Here is a 21,595-nt window from a genome sequence, read left to right on the forward strand (position 1 = left end):
ACCAAATTGGGACTGGTAAATGAAAATGAGAGTACAGACTTACAGCCGTCCAGAAAGAAAGTGGTGGTAAAAATAAGATGAATATAGCTCTGGGCCAGTATAGATTCCGTCTTCTGGTGAAGATCAATACCAGTACTATGATCTGGATTTGAAATTAAACAGCGTTTTATGGACTACGTCCTTGTATTACGGCTATTTGCCATTGGTCAAGCGACCTACTCTAGTTATAACTTTGCATCCTACATAAATATGATCCAAAATTGCATTGCAAGCCCTGACACTGGTAGGGTACTTTATCCTAAGTCAAATAAAGGGCAAAAAAATGCCTCCAACGAGAATCGAACTCGTGACCTGCGGATAACCAACTCTTTGTTGAGCTGTCATGTACTAATATGAGACCGCCGTCATAAAACCAACTAGACCATGGAGACGAAGCTAACAAAACTTTGTATTGCTATAATAATACTATTTCCCAGATCCATAATCCAGAAGACATCTTCAACCTACTCTGGTGGAAACGGCTCAACTCAATTTAGCTCAACGCGACATTTATGTTTGGGGTCATTTCAAAAAAAAAAAAAAAAAAGGAAGGAAACGGAAAGGAGAAGAACTTGTTGGTAGTGCCGCAATTAAACTGTAAAATTGATATTTTTCTATACTCATGCCCCTACACAATAGCTCTCTGCTTACCCAAACTAACTGCCTTCCCTACCACCAGATAGTGTCAGACATACAGCTAGTCCCGAAGAGGAAAATAGAGTACGATTGGTAAATTCTCTTCTTGGTTATTCTTTATGATTATTTTGTTGTGTGCTCCGCGGGGGTTTTACCCCGATCTAGTCACATGATTCTAGTCCACCAACGGCCATATTATTTGACAGATGGCTACGCTTAGTCTTTTTCTAACACTATACTTCGTCTCCTCGGAGAATGAAGATATTTCTACTGAGTTGCAATCCGCCCGTCACTCCAATGACCGTAACATCCTGTCTGTTCTCTATGCCAATCAGATTCCCTGGAGAAATCCCTTAATAGTATGGAGTAGTTAGCTGCTAGAGCTCTTTGATTTGTAGCTAGTATAAGTACTCAAACGTTAGTGCCGAGAAATGGCTGCCCATGATTTCTTTCCACCGCCTGCATACCATCCCTTTCAAATAGTGAATATCCATTCCTTTTGTGTGGCACTTTAGAGCAAAAATTTTCCAACCAATTGTCTCCATGGTCTAGTTGGTTTTATGACGGCGGTCTCATATTTAATTATGACGGCCCTCTCAACGGCTGGTTATCCGCAGGTCACGAGTTCGATTCTCGTTGGAGGCATTTTTTGTTGCTTCTGTTTTATGGTTCCTTTTCGGAGAATAGGAACCACACTGAGCTGTATGGAGCACTTCGTAGACCTATTCCTATGAATTGACCTTTTCTTACTCCTTCCATCTGTGCGACTCCGCCCACAATGCTTGAATTAAAGCAATCTGACCCGCACGTTTAAGCTACCAGTGACATCAAAGGTATAGGAGCATGCGTTGTGGAGTAAGAGGAGACAGCTTGAAAGTAATTATCTTGATCCTCCAAAATAAAAGACTGCTTGCGTTGGTCTCTGTGTTCTCCTGCTGCATATTTGGATTTGGATATGTAGCAACTACACATGTGCAAGCATTACAAGACAGGAGAAAAAGGGGCAGCACTGGCATGTCAGAAATGCACACAGCCCTGTTCAATAACTAGTGATACTTCAAAGAGTGAGGCTCATCCGTCCACCAGACAATCTATTAAATTTATCCTCGCAGAACAGCATTAAGCGAGCATCAATTATATAGACCAGAACAATACAACCGCATCGACTTTATAGAAATTGGAGTAACTGTTGTTGACCATATGCAATCACCGGCAAGATTACTCTCAATTCCCAAGAAGGGACATAAATTAGGTATTTAGAAACGAATAATAATAGCAATGATAAAAACAATAGCGTCCGGTGGAATATATATTAACTCTGCCGAGAGTAGAAAGCAAAAAAAATGCCTCCAACGAGAATCGAACTCGTGACCTGCGGATAACCAGCCGTTGAGAGGGCCGTCATAATTAAATATGAGACCGCCGTCATAAAACCAACTAGACCATGGAGACCTGGTTGAGGCCCAGGCAAAAACTTTGCCTAGATAATTCTAGCACCTTTTTGTGTAACAACAATTGGGCATGAAACAGAACTGAATGGGATTGCACGCCTGAACTGAAAGAGTCGATGTAAACCGAACAAATAGAGGCTGCTAATAGATTGCTGTTGCTGCAGATATAAGTGGCTTATCTGATCGGCTCTACTGGGGCAAAGAATCAATCATTAACTAATTATATATCTGCTCTATCCAGCAGACACAGATCTATACCCATTTCTATCTAGCTGGTATGTCTAGTCCAATGAACAGGAAATGAACTTGCATCCTTTCACATTTATAGTATGAATATGTTGGAAATCAAGATGCCTAAGGCACCTTCGGATATCCTAGTCCCGCAGCGATCTGATATATCACACTCAGGGGCTAAGGGACACGTAGACATAAGGAAGTGTTTGTCTACGCTCTCTGGTAGATAGATGAATATACTCACCAAGCGATACTAGATCGCACGATAGTTTCAATATACTATCTAGTCACCGCTATCCTAGCACCTCACAACATAGCTTCTTCCCCCAAGGTTTTCAAAAGAATATACATATATCACAGCTTGTATAAATGTATATATTATTCCCATACTCCTTTCTGTTTCTACGGCTCACCAGTAATAGACAATTAAAATAGTTGAATGACTGGTCCAATTTACCTCAACTTACCATATAGATAGAAGCTGTTCCACTTCAAGATATTGAAATAGTTCCAGGCTGACTGTGCAGAGAGGCCCCCAGACAAACCACTAAAACAAGTCCAATTATTTAGCATTTAGAACACATTAACTTTCCATTTCGAGTCTTCTTTAAACCCATACTATCATAGAATATGCAATAGGTTTTTTTATTTTTTACTACTTAACCTCGACCCACCAGGTCAGTCAATATGTAACAGGTAGCAGGCCAATTCCATGGGTTGGCGGGTCCCGTTTCGACTGGACAATTTCAATTGCCTCCGGCGCAATGAATCCTTTGGCAACGAGATGACGAACATATTCCATGGTCCACTCTTGGCATCTCTTATTGGTAGTCTGAGGCAGAAAGAATCAGGGTGGAACATAGAATGGAACAATACAAAGATCAATTCGGTCATACTCACATCATTCACCGGCGCCATAAAGTTCTGGCTGATCCGGGGAGGCGGCACTTGACTCGCTGCGACCTCGAGATCATTTATCGGCGTAGATTTAGTTAATGGATTGGCGTTTGGCGCATCTCGAACATGGTCCGAATGGACCTGTCCTATCGTGACCTGTGTATAGGATCCCGTGGTGTTCATCGGCGCATCGTTCCGTTTGAATTCGAGAGTATACCCCACCATAGGCGCGCCAACGACCTGGATTGTGGTACCAATTTTGGAGTTCGTTGTGGATGGGACAAAAACTGCGAAATGCGCCCGTTGAGATGGGGAATTGCGAGTGGTGACGAGGCAGAGAGGGCGGGTGGACATGTTGATTTCTCGTAAAGTATTAATAGCAGTAGGAATAAATATAGTAAACAATTTTGAATCTTGAAGTGTAATCTGAAGCATACTATGCTTTGATCTGACGGGACATCTACCCTTGTGTCTGGTATAGAGGAATTCAATTCTTATCTATCTGGAGCAAAATGCGGTACTATCTAGTTGGCGGCTAGAGTGGTCTATTATGTTCCCATCTCCTGCCAGTATTGGCAACCCTTAGCCGCTTACGTTGGAGTAACCAGTCTGCCAATTGGTGGATTTGTCAATGCATGATAAATGCATACGATAGGCTGCTGTTTTATCGCAGCCACCAATAGTTCTGGCTCAAGAGATATTTCCCCTGCGCTGCTCTGTATGGTATATATTGAAACCAGTGGACTAACTTGCTACCCTATACACATGGAACGAAATAGCGGCAGTAAAAATATCTGTGAAAATTTTAAATTAAGTGCTGGTGTCAAAAATAAGTAGTTGATCACTGGAAGGTGCTAGTATCAAGGGAATTTCTATACCCTTTATAGGAGCCAGAAATACCGCCTGTACTTCTTATAGTGTAAGAAGAAATTTCCAGAAGGATAATATTTGTTTAAATTAGACTCAACCAGATCATTCCTGCTCACTGGTTGTTTCGCGATGTGAATATCGACAAGAAAAGCACACAGAAGAATCTAGCGAACTCAGAAACACTATTAGATCTGAGGGTTCTAGATTTAGAAGACAGTTAATAACTTATGAGGACAGAAATAAACCTGGTTGATACAGTATATAAGTGGCAGGTCAGATGAAAAATGCTAAAGATACGCAGGAGTTCTGAACAACCTTTGGATGGCCAAACCTAGAAAACAATGAATGTTAATACTAACCTTTCTGTATACTCAGTATATGACTCTGTAAACTGTTGGTAACAGAACAAAAAGGGAAATAAACTCCTATAAAGCTATAAAGCCCTATGTTATGTTCCTCATAGAGGATGCTAGTTAGCTGAGTGTATATGTTAGCTCGCCAGTTATAGTATTGAAAGATTACTTAGAATATATTTCGTAAATAGTATATGTTGTGATATGGTTATAATGCCTACAGTACATATGCTTCGGAATATAACACCCAGCATAATTGTCAGTTAATAGTCGTCAGATCCTGATTGATATCTAACCAAGAGCTAAAAATTACATTTGCTATAAGTTATAGGCAGTGTATACATGGGTTTTGGATTGATTAGGTTACATTAGAGATTAGTGCGCCGCATCTTACGCCCGGAACCCAGTGAACTAAACCAACAAGGATATATGCTTGAATGGATGAGAATTTAAGCGTGCATTAACCTGCTTACTGTTACATGCATAAGTTAATGTACAGTAATAATAGGCAGGGTTTCTATAGTTGATTAACCATGTTTATCATTGTGCTTATACACCGGGACTGTAAGCGAGCGCCGCACTTCTCCCGATAGGTGAAAAGAAAGCCATACAAAACACCTAAAAATCTGCATTTCTATATAAAACCTAATTACTACTTTGATTAGGAAATTTATTGATCTTATGACCCTGAATACCACAGCCAGAACACTGTGGTGGCGCTCGTACACGTCGCTGAACTGTAAATGGCCCTCTATCGATTGGTATAGTATCTTGAGCTTTCTTGGAACTTATTCTGCTGCTGTATATAATTCTGGGCCTATTTTGGAAAAAATCCCTCTGTAGCAGGTATATATCACTTAGATTCCCTTTTTTTTACAGTCTGTTTTATTTGCAGCTCGTAAATCCTCTACTTTTTGATATGCAAGAATAGCTTTATTTAGAACCATTTCATGCCCTTTAATAATCTTGTTTAATTATATTTCTGAAAAGATTGGGGCTTTGTGTACATGCTTTTAGCGCCTTTTATTGCAGATGCTTGCTTTTTTAATTGCCGAGAATTATAAGGTGATTTACGCGCTGAATTGGTTGAACGACTGCCTGGAGGTGTAGGACTTTTTAGTTGAATATTAAGCTTTTTAAGAGCTCTTTCTGAGTTAAATGAAACCAAGCCATTCCTAAAAAGCCATACTGAGTATTCTCCTTCTTAAAGCCTTTGTACAGGTTTCGGGATAGGCTTAAGAAAATTAAGTTTATTAATATAGTTAAAGCCAAGATATGCCTTGTTCTTAACCAGGTTTTTATACGCGTGTTTTAGTGGCCCAAAGCAACTAGTATTAAGCAGTTTAAATAGGGGGTGCCACGTTGCAAGAAGAATATTAGCTATTTCTTCACATAAGATAGTCGGGGAGGTGTTCCACGTCAGTCTAATAATAATATCTATCGTGCAAGTAATTCCTCATTTAATATTAATTTATAACTATTGGCGCGTTTTTTAGACCGTGGAGTTACTTTACAAGGCTGTTGTTGTAGTAATCTTTCAGATATTTGAAACACCTGTGCTGCTTGTTGAACAGACTGAATTTGTGACTTTTTAAATGCAGAAATGGCTATAGTAATCCTGTCTTCTTGATCCTTTAAAGCATTTTCGGAGGTCTTTTTGGTGGCATGGTGGTGGTTGAATGACTTGATTAAAAATGGAAGCGTAGAAATAAGGGTGCAGCACTCGCTTACCGATTATGTTAGTTAACTAATTAGTTTTTTTTTGCAGCAGGATCCAACTTACTACTTATGGAGTGCTCCTTATAGATACTCTTAACTACCCAAGCGGTCGGCTGCCTACGGAGAATCCCTCGATGGAAATGTGGAAGGATCACGCCAAGTGGGCGGGAGATGCCATTTGGATCGGCTTCTGGCTGAGGAGCCAATCTTGGCTCGCTGAGCATTGTGGGAAGACTAACATACGAGGGTTATTAGTTCGAATCCACAGGGTCTGATACGAGAATTGTTATTACTCCGAAGTAGTCTACCCCGTATTAATGGTCCTTTCGGAATTGTCGGATCTGGATCCTTTACAGTTTACACAAGCGAGGTTATCAATAGTCTAGTAATATACGAAGTAGTGTACAGTCTTGTTTAATTAATCAAATGCCGCAAAGCAGGAACTCTTGGCATCAGACTCCTCCCATCCAACACACTTCCAGCAGTGCAATAATCCCTTGGGATCGTACTTCTTCTTCAGCGTCAAGAGCTTCCCGTAATTCTCCTCTCCCCACCAGGCCTCCTTCCAGTCCGGGGTGAATGGGTTCGCCTCGGGACTGTACGCGCCGCTGCCGGGGGTTAGGTCCTCGAGAAGCTGGGTCATATGCTGCAGTTCGGCCACGGTTTCCTCACGGGTGTTGAGGGTGCTGTTCCAAGACCAGAACCCGTCAGCCCCGAGGGACCAGATAGCGTTTCGCCAGGCGGGGGTCGCGGATGTGGATTTGGGATTCTTGTAGAGAAGGGGTCCCACCACGGGGATGTACACGTTTCCTCCTTTGGAGAGCAACACGGAGAAGAATTTCATGAGACCAGCGCGACCGGCCTCTGTCTCGAAGACGGATTGTGGAATCAGTCGAGTCCCTGCGAAATGGGTGTTGCCAACTTTGACGGAGTTGGGGACGACATATTTCTCGTAGAAGCCGTACCAGGAGGAGAATTTCTCGATGACGGCGGTGCCACCCTGGGATTTAGCGTAGGCGACCACTTCGGCGAGGGACTCCTTGGCCTCGGCCAGTGAAAGGAGTGGTGTCACGTTGATGAATGAGTTGCTGTTGATGTGGCCGCCCCAGCCCTCGTGAGCCCACTTGATCGTATTGTTGACCAGGATGTCTAGGAATGGGAGTACGTTGCTAGAATCGGACTTCTGGGGGAATTTGATTGAAGCGGAGATCAGAGGCATGCGGGGTTCCACACGATGCGTGCTTTCTATGACCACACCGAAGGTTCCGCCTCCGCCGCCGCGAAGCGCCCAGAAGAGGTCCTGGTTCTGACACTCATTGGCGATGCGGTAATGACTGTCCGGTGTGACTACCTTGTACTCGACAACGTGGTCGATTCCCAGACCGTAAACCGGAGACAGGATGGAATGGCCGCCGGTCTGCACCCAGCCACCTGAGACGCCGACGGTGGGTGAGTATCCGCCGATGAAGGTGACGTTGTGCTCATTGGCAAAGTTGTAGACTTGGTCGAAGTTCACACCGGCTCCAACAGTGATGGCGTTGTAAGTGGAAGACGCCTTGCAGCCGGACGGGGTGAAGGTTGCACTGTAGTGCATGGATTGCAGGTTGCGTGTCCACAGAGAGAGAGTTCCTCGACCACTGCTGCGGCCGAGGAAGTCGTGACCGCTGTTCTTGATGGATAAACGGGTCCCAGAGCAGCTGGAGAACCTGAGCGCCTCCACCACGTCTTTGGGGGTTTTTACCTCCAGAGAGTAGGAAGGCGTGTTGCCCTGGTTGCAGGGGCCCTTCAGTGCCTGGGGATTAGTGGGGTCCGTGTTATCCAGGAGACACTGATTTTGCGGATCGGAGGCGCAGATTTCCACCTGGTTATACATGAAGCCATTGTCCGAGTTGGAACGATGGAAAGGATCCGAGTAGTTACTCTGGATCACCTTGCAGGCAGCTTCATCCACAGTGGCCTCGACGCCATTGTAGTGGGAGAAGCACGGCGAGGAGAACGGCTTCAATGGCTGTACACGACCCCCGAGAGTGGCATTGAAGCTATGCAGGGTACAGTTGTAGGAGGCGGATACGCCGAGCAGATGAACGACCAACAGGGCCAACAAAGTCTTGGAAAGCGGCATATTCCAACCATAGAAAAAAAAGGAAACAAAAAAGAAAAAAGAAAAGCAAAAGAAAAAAAAAAAGAACCACCAATGTGCTGGGAAGACAAGGGCTCTGGGACATCCTTGTACCTTAAGAGGATGCAGCATCGGCAGATCCTTGCCGCACCAGTCTAGTGGATTTCGTGAGGGATTCAGCCCCTGGTCTGATGTTGCATTGCCCCAACGGGCTTAATTTGTTTATTCCGTCCAAGTTATTCGAAGCCTGAAGTGAACCATCGCTGATACCTTCCAGGGGAATGCAAAGTCAATCATGGTGGGCATGACCGTGCATCGTATATCCTCCCTGACCTGGAGTCCTCCGTGAACCATCTTCCCCAGATGTTCGTTCGCTATGGCCATCCGCAACGAATATTGGGGAAATGTGGTAACGATCGTTCCCGCGATCGGGGCAGGCATCGCGACGATCGTCTATATTCTCCGACTGGTAGCATGTCGTACGGCCACGGTCGGATGGCGATTAGAGGAATTGTTGATGGGTATTGGACTGGTGCTTTCCTACGGTGCCACCACGTTTGTCATCTACAGTAAGTACGAGTCCATTTGTCTGGGTGATTTCAGACTCACGATCACCAGCGGCCTTTAATGGCGTCGGAGTCCCGGGTGACAAGCTTCCTCAGGACGAACGGATCCGTCTGCAATTCGTAAGTGCTGTGTCGTGTCCATTTGATGAATGAAGTTGTACCAACCCGACTAGGGCTCGTGGATGATCCAGAAGTTCTGGCCACCGTCCATGGCGTTCGTGAAAGTCTCCATCCTGGTCTTACTGCGACGATTGTTGGGTACTCTGAGGCCTGTCCGGATTGCAATCACCTGTCTGATTATCTTTACGGTCATGTGGGCATTTACCGAACTCATGGGCAATATCTTTCAATGTTCCCCCGTCCAGTATTACTATGATACTCGATTGAACGGACACTGCATGGCCGGACAGACCAAGCTGTTCCAGACCTCGGCGTGTTTGTCTTTGGTGGAGGATATTATTATTTTGCTGTTACCGATGCCAGTGGTCTGGAGACTGAACATGACGGTCCAGCAGAAACTGACCTTGACCTTTGTTTTCTCACTTGGAGCACTGTACGTTGACCATGTAGGACTTTGACACAAAACATCAAACTGATTAATCACCAGGGTCTGCATCTTCAGCTTACTACGAGTGATTGAATTCAACCATTTCCACACCAATGATCTAGCTGGTAGGATCCCCTTCTATTGGCTTAGTGCTCTACTGATGGTGATATTTGTCCAGCATCTAGTGCTAAAGAATCCATCTGGACCGCCCTCGAACTCGACGTCGCCATCATATGTGGCTGCCTTCCCGTGTTAAAGCCGCTTATCTCTGGATTTCTCGGCAGAGTCAAAGGCCAGACAACTCGGTCCTCACGCACGCCTCGCTACATGCACAGTGCCAGTCAGAACCCGGACGGATTCCACAAGATCAGTGACCCGCACGGATTGTCAGCGAACAAGAAGGTGGTGGTCAGCACGAATGCGCCAGGGCGATGCAGTTCAGATGTCGAATTGCGTGGAATCACCGTCCATACGGCGATCGAGCAGGATGTGGAGAGTCGATCATTGAGTACGAGTTCCGAGGCGGTGGGGAGGGCGTGGCCGAGGTGATCTGGAATTGATTGATGCTTGTAAATATTACCTTGGAGTTGGTTGGCTTGCTACGACTAATTATAATAAGAATATACGTAGAGAATAGAATATAATATTGAAAATAAATGCAGCCTTTCTCCTCTCTTCTTTTTTATCGCAAAAATTTCTCATATGGATTTAGTGATAGCAAATCACGGCCATTTCCTAATATGGCCCATACTCCGGAGTAGATAGACTAGGGCTTACTATAGTTCTAAAATTTCTTACCACCGAGCATGGAATATTTACTCCGTATGTACGCAGTAAGACCTAGCCAGTAAGGATGATCCAGCAGATGATCACTGTTTCAGTGTGTTGTGCCCTGCATATTGCATGACGTGGACAGTCTCGTGATGGTGAGATCAACTCGTATTAATTGGGACCATCGATCTCGATCTTATGGATTAAATTATAGCACTAGAAATTTCTTCAATGCTCTATTAACCATGGGACAGTTAATTAAGCAGTATAGCTTTTAGCTCATAGTTAATAATTTATGTTAGTATAATTAGTTAATATAGCATTAGATATTAGTTGCTTAGCTTGTAAATATTTCTATCTTCACTTCCTGCCTTTAGTGACTATTTATGTTCTGTTAAAAAATCCTGGCTTCTAGTGAAGTCATGACTGATAGTCATATAGAAAGCTTCAACATGGTACTCTAGTGTCCTTACCCAGCTATAAATACTATATTCTTCCTCATTCTTCCTTCTTCAACTCATACTATAAAACATCGAGATTCGATATGGACGATAGAATGGATTTTTAAGTCATCCCTCTCGTGTCAGCAGGGAGGGAAGTCAACCGACATTGTCAAATGAATAGGGTGCTGTTAAAGTTTCACAGAGTTGTACAATTTAGGGCTATACTCCTTTTACGTTGAAGTTTTCATGAGGAATCAGACTAATTTGCCTTACCATGTCAGAACAAACCCAAAGGTAAGCATTTTTATAATTTGACTTGCTATAGACTGGTTGGGTGGCGGGTATATGATTATGCTCTGTCTTTGTGTTGATATTTACTAGAACTTGATAACCGGATATTTGATATCGTCAAAAAGCAGGGAAATGGGTCGCCCATTTCCTTGGGCAAATCCAACAACTTGGAAGAATATGTCATAATCAGTGTTATGGGGGATGCTAATAAGCCCAGCATACTATGGTATTACGGAACATGATCCATAACATTGTTCTGATGGCACAGCAGTTCGATAGCTTTAGCGCACGCTATAATTGTGAGCGATTCAGTATCATCGCACTCTCTACTTGTTCGGTTTGCCTGGGTAATTTTTGGTTGCACGGTTATTGGTGGTATCTTCCGTACTCGGGAGCGTGTTGTGATGAAAGGATATCTAGCTGTGATGACCACAGGGCAAGAGAAAATCTAATGAGTCAGCAAATGCAATATTCTGGAATGTGAAAGAGAAAATTGCTATGGATAGAAAAGTGTCGACCACAAGGATCTAAATGTATTGTTCAGCTGTTCTTTTATGCACGCGAATTTCTCCGACTCACCCTTTCGGGTAAACGATGGGAGTACTTGAGTACCTTTGAGGATCTATAAATTAATGGTTCGGTTTCTCTGTTTTTTGGTTATAGGAAGGAAGGGAGTGTTGTAAAGAGTCTAGAAACAATCAGAGTCGTGCCGTCGTTTAGACACAGGGAAATGATTCTCTTTCCATCAATGTGATAGAAAGGGAGGTTGTTCTTGTTGACAGAAATGCTGGTTCAAACTCATTTCTGGGGAGTATGGGGATGACCCTTTTGGTTTCGATGACAGTATTGCTAGAGTCGAGCGTAACGCCACACTGGACAAGCTCGAGTTTAGGGGCAGAGGGTGGCATTTCTGGTGTTGGGCTAACGAGGAACGTTTTGTTGGGAGGTTGATTGTCGATATGGAATGTTGCGGGAAGAAAGTCTACGTCTTATCAGAAGAGCTAGATCAAGTGCTCTGGGAGCTACACGACTTACATGGCCATTTTGCCGCCCGCATTACCTTGGGTAGAGCCATCGGACGGTATTTCAGACGTGGGAGGTATCAGTCCATCAAAGAATTCTGCCATATCTGTCCAGAGTGTCAACTTGTGCCTCCAGATTAGTCAAAGTTCATTGTGGCACTCGAACCAATGCAGATATATGCAGTTGATTATATCGGGCTGTTTACCACTCAGTCTCGTTCGACTTTGAGACCACTTTGTACCTGAAAATTCTCTGGTGCATGCACTGCCTGACATCCATCAAAGTGTACAATCCCCAGAAGGGATTGGACGCGTACCTCGGATTTGTTGCAGGAGACAGCGGATTCACTACCTGGAACGAAGGGAACCAGGTGTTCCTCGGTACCATCAAGGAGAGTGTAATGTCAAATGTGAAAGCGACGCATAAGAATTGATTAGTTTCTGTTCTCTACCGCTGGGCTGCCTCTTCTTGACAGCGGGTACGTGACTTGTTGGCTAGTTAGCTAGTATAAAGAATTAACGTAAGCCAGAAGGTACATACGCTCCTGGGCCCAAACTATTGGATGTTGTCCCTAGTACTCGCAACGGTTTTTTGGCTCGTGTTTTTGAGTTCTTGGAGTGTCGTAGGTGGTGTTGTATTTCCCCCCCAGTTGTCACTCTGTAATTAGTGTTTTGGTGAAGGAATGTCATTCGCGTAGTCCGATGCAACTTAGTGTGCTTCTTACTTGTATCCCCTACACCTATTCGATGCATTATTCTTATAGCTGACCCGTTTATCCAGAGTCCGTAGTGTCGGTGTGTGTATCCTCCTCTTGCGAACAGTTCTTCGGTTACCAAGACTGGTTGGGGACGAAGGTTATTGTATTTTTTAGCATGAAGAAATTGGCTAACCACTATTTTGTAACTTCCTGATGTATAACGTTTAAAGAACTAAAGATAAATGGAATAAAATGATAACATTGAAGTGCTTCCACTGAAAGGCTATTTTGTCTAACACCAAATACATCGACCTGACAATGCTCTGGAGAGAAGAATTACTGGATTACTGAGCTCGAGGTTTCTGACTTTGTTTGGGAGTTTTGAAAGCAAGGCATCATAATGAATCATGTCGAAAACCCTGTACATACCAACACTGATCACTCCTTTATACGCTAAATGACTCACCGTACAGCAAAAAGGTATGCACTTCGTGCAACGATTAAGGCTTATAAGAACGGGCAATAAATACTGGGTATAAAGGTATAATCTAGAAGTAGTATTGTAGCTTCTACTATTTCCGACTCTCCCTTTTGATGTTGACAGCCCTAGAATAAGATATATGAAATCTCTTTCTCTGTATCTGCTTGTTTGTTAGAAATATAAGTCAATACACTAACTGCGAGGACTGTACAGAGTACTCTATATCCTTTTGGGAGAATCAAATGCACAAGCCATATCTACCAGTAAGGCTGGCTCTTAATATCCATAAAACAGTTAAACACATGTGTGTTCTGCATCTTTACTATGGGGGAATGGATTGGATCATACCATTAGATATAAGACTATGACCTGATAGAAAGATAGATGATTGACTCTCACATCTATCTAATTATATAATTGATGTCGTTGAGAGAATTCTAGGTACTCTGTATATCCAACAAAAGTTGGCAGAGCTCTTTAGCCCCCTTTCCATAGAATATGGTCCGTTACATACAATAAATGTGACTGGCCTACTTGAGTTGCATGTTAGTCCTTGGGTTGGCCCGTTGATTCGCCATCTTTATTATATTATTGACCTGTCGACATCGAAAGTGGTTACCGTATGCACCTTGGGTTGATGTGATCTATCTTGGTACTCCTATTATGAGTATACTATTGACACGACCTGCCCGCCCCTCTGTCTTACAGTTAAGACCCTCGAGCCCTCACAATGTTAGACCTCCTAACCCAACTCCTAAGTTTCCTGATCGTCTCTGCAGTGTGACTCAGTAGCGGAGAGAGGACTTGACGTGTCTGGGGTCATAAGAATTGTTTTACTGATGAAAGGAGGGGAGATTACTGTGTCTGTATCATGGATTGAATGTCTGCATGATTAGTGTTGTGATAAGCATCATGGAGATGAGGTGGGTTGACATACCCTGATGTGGCACCTTATTATTATTTAGATCGCACTCCGCATTGCGTTGCAAGGATAATTTGGGTGAATTGGTCCGTTCTTGAGAAAAGGTGTCACATTTTGAAAAAGATGGTTAGGATACCGGCATCCCAGTTGATGATCATCGGCAGTGCATTTTCGACATTGGACATACTGTTCCAGGTCCACTGAATGGTTGACGAATTGTACTAAGGATCGGGATTGAAGACAACCAGCAAGGCTATGAAGAATAGCACACATTCGAGCTCCAAACATACTGCATGAACAATTCAGTGTAAATGGAGAAAAGGTGTCGATTAGGCACTGTAGCAGTAAGGGATCAGGTTTCTGAAAGAGCCCCAATCTGGCCATCGGTGTGACCGTCTGGTTGGGTTTCAAGACCGTTTCAAGGATATAGGGAAGATTGGCTCCATGGTCGCAAAATTTCGTCTCGAAATCCTGGATTAGACGGTCGTCTGGTTTTTGGGTTCTCCTTCAGCGAGATATCAGTGTTGGTACTCTCAGCTGAGGGTGGTGGACAACAAGGTACCTATTTTGGAACATCTTGCACACCTGATTCTGTGAAAGTCAGTCTGTCAGGGAGTTCCATGGATGAAAGAAGAAACCCAGGCATCTCCCGTGAGCTGACGATGGTAGGGCGAATTGGAGCAACAGAGAGACAGGGGTTACATGCAGAACCTGTAAACTAAAAAACTAACAGAAATATTCGAGACGTCATTGAACGGATCGACAATCCGGTATACACTCTTTTGTCATGAAGGACGTAGAGCTACAGCTGCAGGTCCTGATTGGGCTGGGATATGTCGCCACAGACCGACCCTTATTATTATATTTATACTCCGTATATATTATATTATTATGGCAGACTGTGGTTTGTATAGCAGCAGAAATAGGCAATTTCTTTACCCTGTCCGTCAATGTGGAGCCACTGTATATCTCCCAACCTATGAGAGGGTCTGTAGTTTTATACCAGCATTATCCTAGCTGTTACTCGAGGTATGACACAATGTGATGTGATGTGATGTTAATTGATTATTACCAATCTAATATTATTGGCAGGGGAAGAAATGTTGCGTAGCTGAATAGATGATCTGCATATTATAGGGCAGGGGATACAAGTACGAAGCAAACAAAGTTGCATTGGAGCTGACTTGTTCTTATTCCAGCAATACTCCGACGTAAGACATGGATGGATTACGTCAAAAATGAGCAGATTCGCGCATTGATCGCAAAGTATTCACATGAGATGTCGTCGGGATAAGATTAGCGGAGGCCGCGGGTGGCAACTGCCTTGAATAACCGTTTGGAGGGTCTAACTCCTTGACGCAAACTGGTCAAGGAGACGATCGGAAACCGATTTGTAAATGACAACCTGAGTGACGATTGATATTCAGATCGATGATTTAGTATTTGTCTGTTTGATATTGGCTATCGGGTGAGATCATCTCCGGCTACATAATTAGACTTGGTCTTCTATCATATGCCTCATACCACTGCAATAAGTGTAACGTCAGTTTAGATATTATCTATGTCCATACTACTGGTTGTTATTGATATAGATAAATATCAATCTACGGGGTTTAGTATGTTTAAAAACCCAAGAAGCAGAGGGCACAGAGATAGACGGCTATCAATTCATACAAAAACAGCATCCCCGAACCATGGATACTACAGTGGGCGTGAACCTTTTTTACGGTGCTAGAAGTGTCTGAAACACCGGTGAAATACGGAGCGTTGCTGTTCGAGGCACCTACGAATCTATTCCGGTAGCAGTACGGACATGTGAGAGGGTATAGCATCGCAGCTAAATCCTGTCACGAGTAATCTCAACCATGGAATCATGAGAGAATATCCAAGGATCTCCGTCCCACCAAAGCCCATTTCAAAACCGTTTATCTCGAAGAGTCCAGGCGGTATGCGATAATTGCAGAGTGAGGGAGATCAATGTAGGTAGATCCGGGACCGGAAATGTTCATATACATGCGAGAGTAGTAGATCGTATGATCGTTGTAGCGCATATAATATCCCTTTCCAGTCGGCGTTTGAATCCAGCCTAAAAGGAATGTATAGCCTTTTTTTTTGTTTTTTTTTGAAAAGGTTAATGATACATGCTTATTGATCAGGCACGCTCCAATACTGGAGGAACAAAATGCGTACTTCTGGCACGAACGCCACCGACACACTAGTAATAGAGATTATTGGCCGAAGATAAATACGTCGAATGATCATGTTCTCACTCATGTTACAAGGGCTCAATTGGGAGCAATGGGTCAATACTTTGAATGTGGTCCAGAGTGTGCTCAGGGGAAATACATTTCGTCCTAACCGAAGACTAGGAGTTCATCAGAGACCAAGCAATTCTTTCCCAGAAGTAACGATGTCAATGGCCTGCATCGAGTTCCATCCGCACTGAGTACTGGTATGTTTCCGGATTTCACATTAGAATTCCTAATTACCAATTCTCGCCTACGTATGCAAACATAGATGTAGGATACCCTTGGAGTTCATGATCTGGAAGGGTGGTAAGCGGCTGCTGTATATCAGTATGTCGGCAGAAGATAATGGAACAAAATAATTATCTCCAATAATTCTTCGTCAATGACTATAGTCATTGCAATCAGCATCACAAGCAAAAAAGGTATCGTTAGATCTGCACGATTGATGACGTACTAGCTTTACACCCCGAGCGAAGCAAATCAAATCAGATTAATGTGTGCCATGGTCTGTCGACTCAAAAAACTGGGACAAAACGTAAGTCCAGACCCTACGTCTAGGTATGGTTGGACAGAAAAGCATACCGTGCGGAATGAATTACCCACTCCGTTTTATAGCCCTGCGGAATGGTATTAACTTTTCATCTACTAGGATACAAGGGCACATCTCAACTGGATCGCAGACAACCGCCTGGCTATTGGTCTGGCCAGTTTATGGTACCTTTCTATCCAGCGGGTAACAGCATTGCAGGTCTTTAAGTTTCGGAAGTGGACTTAAAGTTGAATGATATATTAATCCTACTCTGTCAAGAAACAGCTAACTCGTGTTTCCCGATGCAGAGGGGTCAATCTTGGAACCAGAGATATCCTAGTGTATGCATGTCTAGGATCTAAAGCAAGGAGCAGGGATGTGTACCTGTTTTATGTGTGTTTTAAGCGTGATGATTGCGCAATCTTGCATATGTGTCAAGATGATGGATGTGATTGGGTGGGAGTTAGTTAGCTAGCTGGTTAGTATGTACTAGGTCGCTCATTTTTGCAGGTTTTCTGATATTCAATGCATTTAATATTGTGTATTTATTTGTATTTACCGTTGTATATCCTATTGCCTCTCATCTCAGGAATACCAGTCCTAGCTGAAAAATTTCCTTGGTTTAACATAATGGCAATTGTAATCCTACTATAACAGGCAGCTAGGATACGAAATAAGTAGGAACCAAAGTACCATGATTGTACTTCTGGTAACTCCTTAGCGTTGACAATAATCTTTAGCCCTCTATTGTGATTTGTAGGATTGATTCTTGAATACCTACTCTCGCCGTTGCGTGACTTTGCAGAATTCGGGATTTAACCATGGGGCTGCGATCATCTGATCAGCCCCAATGGGGATTGAATTTCCGTAACCAAAGAACAAAGCCCAACTTCCAACTGCCAAACTCGTTGTTCTCTTGCCAAAACAATGCGACACAGATATGGCTCAGGATGAGAGTTGAGTTTGGGAAATACATCCGGTGTATCCGAATTGGCCGAAAGCAGAGGCTTGATGATGTCGCTTTGAAGTCTATGCTCGATTGGGAATAGACTTCTGGATGGGATTCCGCCAATCACCGTTGACACTCCATGCCTCCGAGGACTGTCGTCCCGTCGTGATCGCTGATTGGCCGGGGGACCGGGGTTGACATCACCCAGTCACGCGTTCTCTTTGTCCAGGCCTCTAGAACGTGCCGTCGACGTTGGCGGGAGCAACGTTCTTGTATTCCTGTCTTCCCCAACGGTTGATCATGGCCCGTCTGCCCTGTACTATCCCGGTTCAATAGGGGAGTTCTGACAACTTCTTTATCGGGCTTTAAATACAGGGACAATCCCGTCGTTCAACCTCTTCCATCCTGATCTATACATAGTTTTACATCATCAATACCGACCTGCCATTCGGTCGGATACGATGGTCAATAACCCACTGTTCTCTCCCTGCGTCGTTTAAAAATGTCCGCAGAAATTGGTCTTTGCCCGTCTGCCCCTGATATCTTCCGCTACAGGGAGGATGCTCCTCCAGATTCGCTACCGTATTATGGCATGACTACCCTTCCTCCGGAGCATCTCTCATTTCCATTTTTACCGGACGATGCCTGGCTGAATTTCAATCAATTTCCACAGCCTCCAACGCCAGCCTGGACCAGACCTGACCTCGAGCAGCAGCAGCAGCAGCACCAATCACCTCCCAAAGAATCCACACGCAAGAAGACTCACAATCAATCCGAGTCCATGTTCACAAACGAGGAACGGGAGAAAGAAAGAGAAAAACGAGAGCAATTCCTCGCTCGCAATCGCATGGCTGCCAGTAAATGTCGTCAGAAGAAGAAGCAACATACCAGACAGCTCCAAAGCCGGTATGAGAAAGTGTCATTCCAGAAGCAAATGCTATTGATTGAGGTAGAACAGCTGCGGAGCCAGATGCTGCAGCTGAAGGATGAGCTCCTGCGTCATTCGGAGTGTGACGATGTCTCAATCAAGAACCATCTGGACAAGATGCTGGATCAGTTGAAAACCCGTGAGGTCGCAAGTGATAGCCCTGATCTGAGAAATATGCATACATTACCCATAGATGCCCTGTCATCAACCTCAACACTGGTGGATGATGGTAGCCCGCCGCAGTTCTCGGGCTCTGACATAATGACTGCAGAACAAGTACGTCGAGACTCGAATTTGAGTGTGATCAGTGATACCAGTATTAGCTCTTTGGCTAGTCATGATGGGTTTGATGATTTGATTAACTATGGCTAATCCATTTATTATTAATTGTATTGTTGCTGCTGGGGTTTGGTGCATGTGAAGCGACTTACAACTTAGCGAGACTGATGTCTGATGCCTGATGTCCGACGTCTACTTTATTGTTTAATTGGTGTTGGTTGAGTGATTTTGCACAATCTTTGGTCTATGTTCACTTAAAATCCTGTAATATAGCATTCAATCAGCGTGCAGGCCATCAAGGTAATTTAGGTAGGAGTATATCTAATGGGCTAAAAGTTGATATTATTTAAATTTCTTGTAAAACACTTAGACTGACCTTCCCGTCGATAAATTTACTCCCCTGACTAACTTTCTGGCGCTGACTGACACTAACTGAATACACCATACCAACAAACTATCCACCAATCCATCATCTTCCGCTAGACTATCTAATGTCTTCAGAATGATTCACCTCCACTCCCAATCTCCAGAAATCCTTGACCATCGAAACTAGACGCCCTCATGCCTACCTCGATCTCTTACTCTAGAAACGCCATATCGCACTCCACGACCACGATGGAATTCCACACAGCAGGATGGCTCTAGGCAACATGTTTTGTGTTGCAGGATAGATGTAGTAGCCACAATCATTCATTTCTCTTCTTGAAGCTGTTCTCATCACGTCGTCCGTGATTCGATAGGTTGATTAACCCGGTGAAATCGAGTCGTTTCCTGGTTCTAGGTGAATTTTCATTATCATATAGTATTCCTCTCACATCTTTATTTCTTTATCTATCCAATACTCAAAGAGACTAATTACATATCTGGATCTAGAATAACTAATGATGTAATATCCACGCTTATAACGACCTCAAGACTCCTTGACCCGATCGTGATCGCATCAAATAGATTACATACCACGCATATACAGCGCAGACTCTCCCTTCTCCCGGGTGCAATGTCCTCAACTCTGGTTCTTACCGTGTATACCCTGGAAATCATGGGGATATAACCTCAGGATTCGGCGGTAATATCTTGTATTTTATCTACGCTTCGAAAGGTCTTGAATCCATGCGAAGGGGAATCCTGATAATTTATATACTTGGGCACTTTGGAGAAATAAATTTGGGAAGAGAAGTGGTGATAGATGGAGAACCAGACTTAAAGCAAGGGAGAATAAGACGTCATGAGATGTGTGAAATGGCTAGATATTGTTCTAGACTTCCTTATTTGTGTCACCTTAATATGGTATTACAGATCGCGTGGAACATGCACATTTAGTATATCAGTAATATCAAAAGACATTCTTAAGTTGGTTCTTTTCATTTATGAACGCTTCGATTTCTTCGCGCTTTCGCGCTGTCGAATCTAATTGCTACCCATTCCAATGCTATCTTCCCAACTCCACGCCGATCGCTCGCTGCAGAACTTGCACATTATTGCTCAGCATGAACCACTGGATAAATCATGCACCGTTACGCCCGGATCCCCGGCACCTTGTTCATAGAGATGGAGGCCCAAGCCAGTGGGTTAGTTTGGCGTTGCGGACAAGCAGCGAGGTGATGCTTACAGCCAACCAAAAACTTTAATACAATGGACGTGGTCCAAAGAAAAAACAGAAAAAAAAACAGGGCAACAAGTACTGCTGAAAATAATTTAAAAAGAAAAAAGGCAAAAAAGAAAAACATGCCGTCAGCGAGAGGATTCGAACCTCTGCTCGCGAACGAAATGGTTTTCTAGACCATCGCCTTAACCACTCGGCCACACTGACAGATTTTGATAACTAAGCAGCTTATATGTCATGATGAATGGATTATCATTTAGAGTCCAGACGCCCATGGCTTACTTGAACTCGTGTTGGAGAATGTTCTTGACGGCTTCTTCGTATTCTACCCCTGCGGCGACTGATAGTGATGTGACATTGGCGGTTGCAGCCATTGTGATATTACTGGAGTCTATTAAATGAAGGTCAGTGAGAGGACAGACATGATTTGTGGCTCATAAAGTGTAATTGACCACCATAGGCTGTATATATCCGGTTGATGGATATAAAAAGGCTATGACATCGTTGACCGAGCGGATCCAACTAATTATCTGTTGTCAAAAACATGGAACTTCACTGTCTAATTATAGCCCTACAACTACAATCAGAATATACTGTCGGTCACATACCAGACCAGAATTGATGAGATCTTTCACACGCAGACAATCTAATTGTGTGCATTGCCGCTACGGCTGCAGGATATAACCCTATCGCTGGTGGCGTTCCGGGGATATACTACTGCGAAGCACCAATGACACTCGGTGCAGATATTCGACATCTCAGGGTTGGGACGTATACTGGTAAATGTCAACCCATCTGTATCGTCCAACAGTGGCCTACAACGTAATTTGCCATTCTCTCGGCATTACAGGCAGCGGCAAACTTCCCCTGAAGATTTTCCACGCGACAATATCCTCAAGGGGATTGTTGTAACAGTAGGATCACACTGTGGTATAAAGTGAATCACTAGGCTCTTTTAGCTTGATCTTAGAAATTACTCGCAACTGCCAAGCTCTCCTC

The 21,595-nt window shown here is 43.8% G+C and overlaps 4 protein-coding genes and 4 non-coding genes across 8 annotated transcripts; 3 read left to right on the forward strand and 5 right to left on the reverse strand.

Moving 5' to 3' along the window:
• Positions 1-323: 323 nt before the first annotated feature.
• Positions 324-431, reverse strand: ATNIH1004_005159. The gene has a single exon. It is a non-coding gene; the product is annotated as a tRNA-Met (tRNA).
• A 781-nt stretch (positions 432-1,212) lies between these two features.
• Positions 1,213-1,320, forward strand: ATNIH1004_005160. Its single transcript has one exon. It is a non-coding gene; the product is annotated as a tRNA-Met (tRNA).
• Positions 1,321-2,019: 699 nt separating this feature from the next.
• On the reverse strand, positions 2,020-2,127 carry ATNIH1004_005161. Its single transcript has one exon. It is a non-coding gene; the product is annotated as a tRNA-Met (tRNA).
• A 915-nt stretch (positions 2,128-3,042) lies between these two features.
• Positions 3,043-3,611, reverse strand: ATNIH1004_005162 (uncharacterized protein; the record flags this gene model as incomplete). Its single annotated transcript, XM_033569817.1, has 2 exons — positions 3,043-3,192; positions 3,261-3,611. 2 exons carry the CDS (start codon positions 3,609-3,611, stop codon positions 3,043-3,045), a joined length of 501 nt encoding a protein of 166 aa, XP_033428623.1.
• Positions 3,612-6,617: 3,006 nt separating this feature from the next.
• Positions 6,618-8,321, reverse strand: ATNIH1004_005163 (putative isoamyl alcohol oxidase; the record flags this gene model as incomplete). Its single annotated transcript, XM_033569818.1, has 1 exon — positions 6,618-8,321. The coding sequence occupies one exon, from the start codon at positions 8,319-8,321 to the stop codon at positions 6,618-6,620; it is 1,704 nt and encodes a 567-aa protein (XP_033428624.1).
• A 373-nt stretch (positions 8,322-8,694) lies between these two features.
• Positions 8,695-12,392, forward strand: ATNIH1004_005164 (uncharacterized protein; the record flags this gene model as incomplete). The annotated part of the gene is made up of 8 exons (XM_033569819.1): positions 8,695-8,887; positions 8,937-9,004; positions 9,058-9,437; positions 9,492-9,556; positions 9,610-9,939; positions 11,027-11,162; positions 11,781-12,001; positions 12,172-12,392. 8 exons carry the CDS (start codon positions 8,695-8,697, stop codon positions 12,390-12,392), a joined length of 1,614 nt encoding a protein of 537 aa, XP_033428625.1.
• Positions 12,393-18,288: 5,896 nt separating this feature from the next.
• ATF3 (bZIP transcription factor) lies at positions 18,289-19,086 on the forward strand (the record flags this gene model as incomplete). Its single annotated transcript, XM_033569820.1, has 1 exon — positions 18,289-19,086. The coding sequence occupies one exon, from the start codon at positions 18,289-18,291 to the stop codon at positions 19,084-19,086; it is 798 nt and encodes a 265-aa protein (XP_033428626.1).
• A 1,636-nt stretch (positions 19,087-20,722) lies between these two features.
• On the reverse strand, positions 20,723-20,803 carry ATNIH1004_005166. The gene has a single exon. It is a non-coding gene; the product is annotated as a tRNA-Ser (tRNA).
• Between the last annotated feature and the right edge of the window lie 792 nt (positions 20,804-21,595).

The sequence above is a fragment of the Aspergillus tanneri genome, assembly GCF_003426965.1.
Source record: "Aspergillus tanneri strain NIH1004 chromosome Unknown AapTan_3_pilon_pilon_pilon, whole genome shotgun sequence".
Taxonomy (NCBI): domain Eukaryota; kingdom Fungi; phylum Ascomycota; class Eurotiomycetes; order Eurotiales; family Aspergillaceae; genus Aspergillus; species Aspergillus tanneri.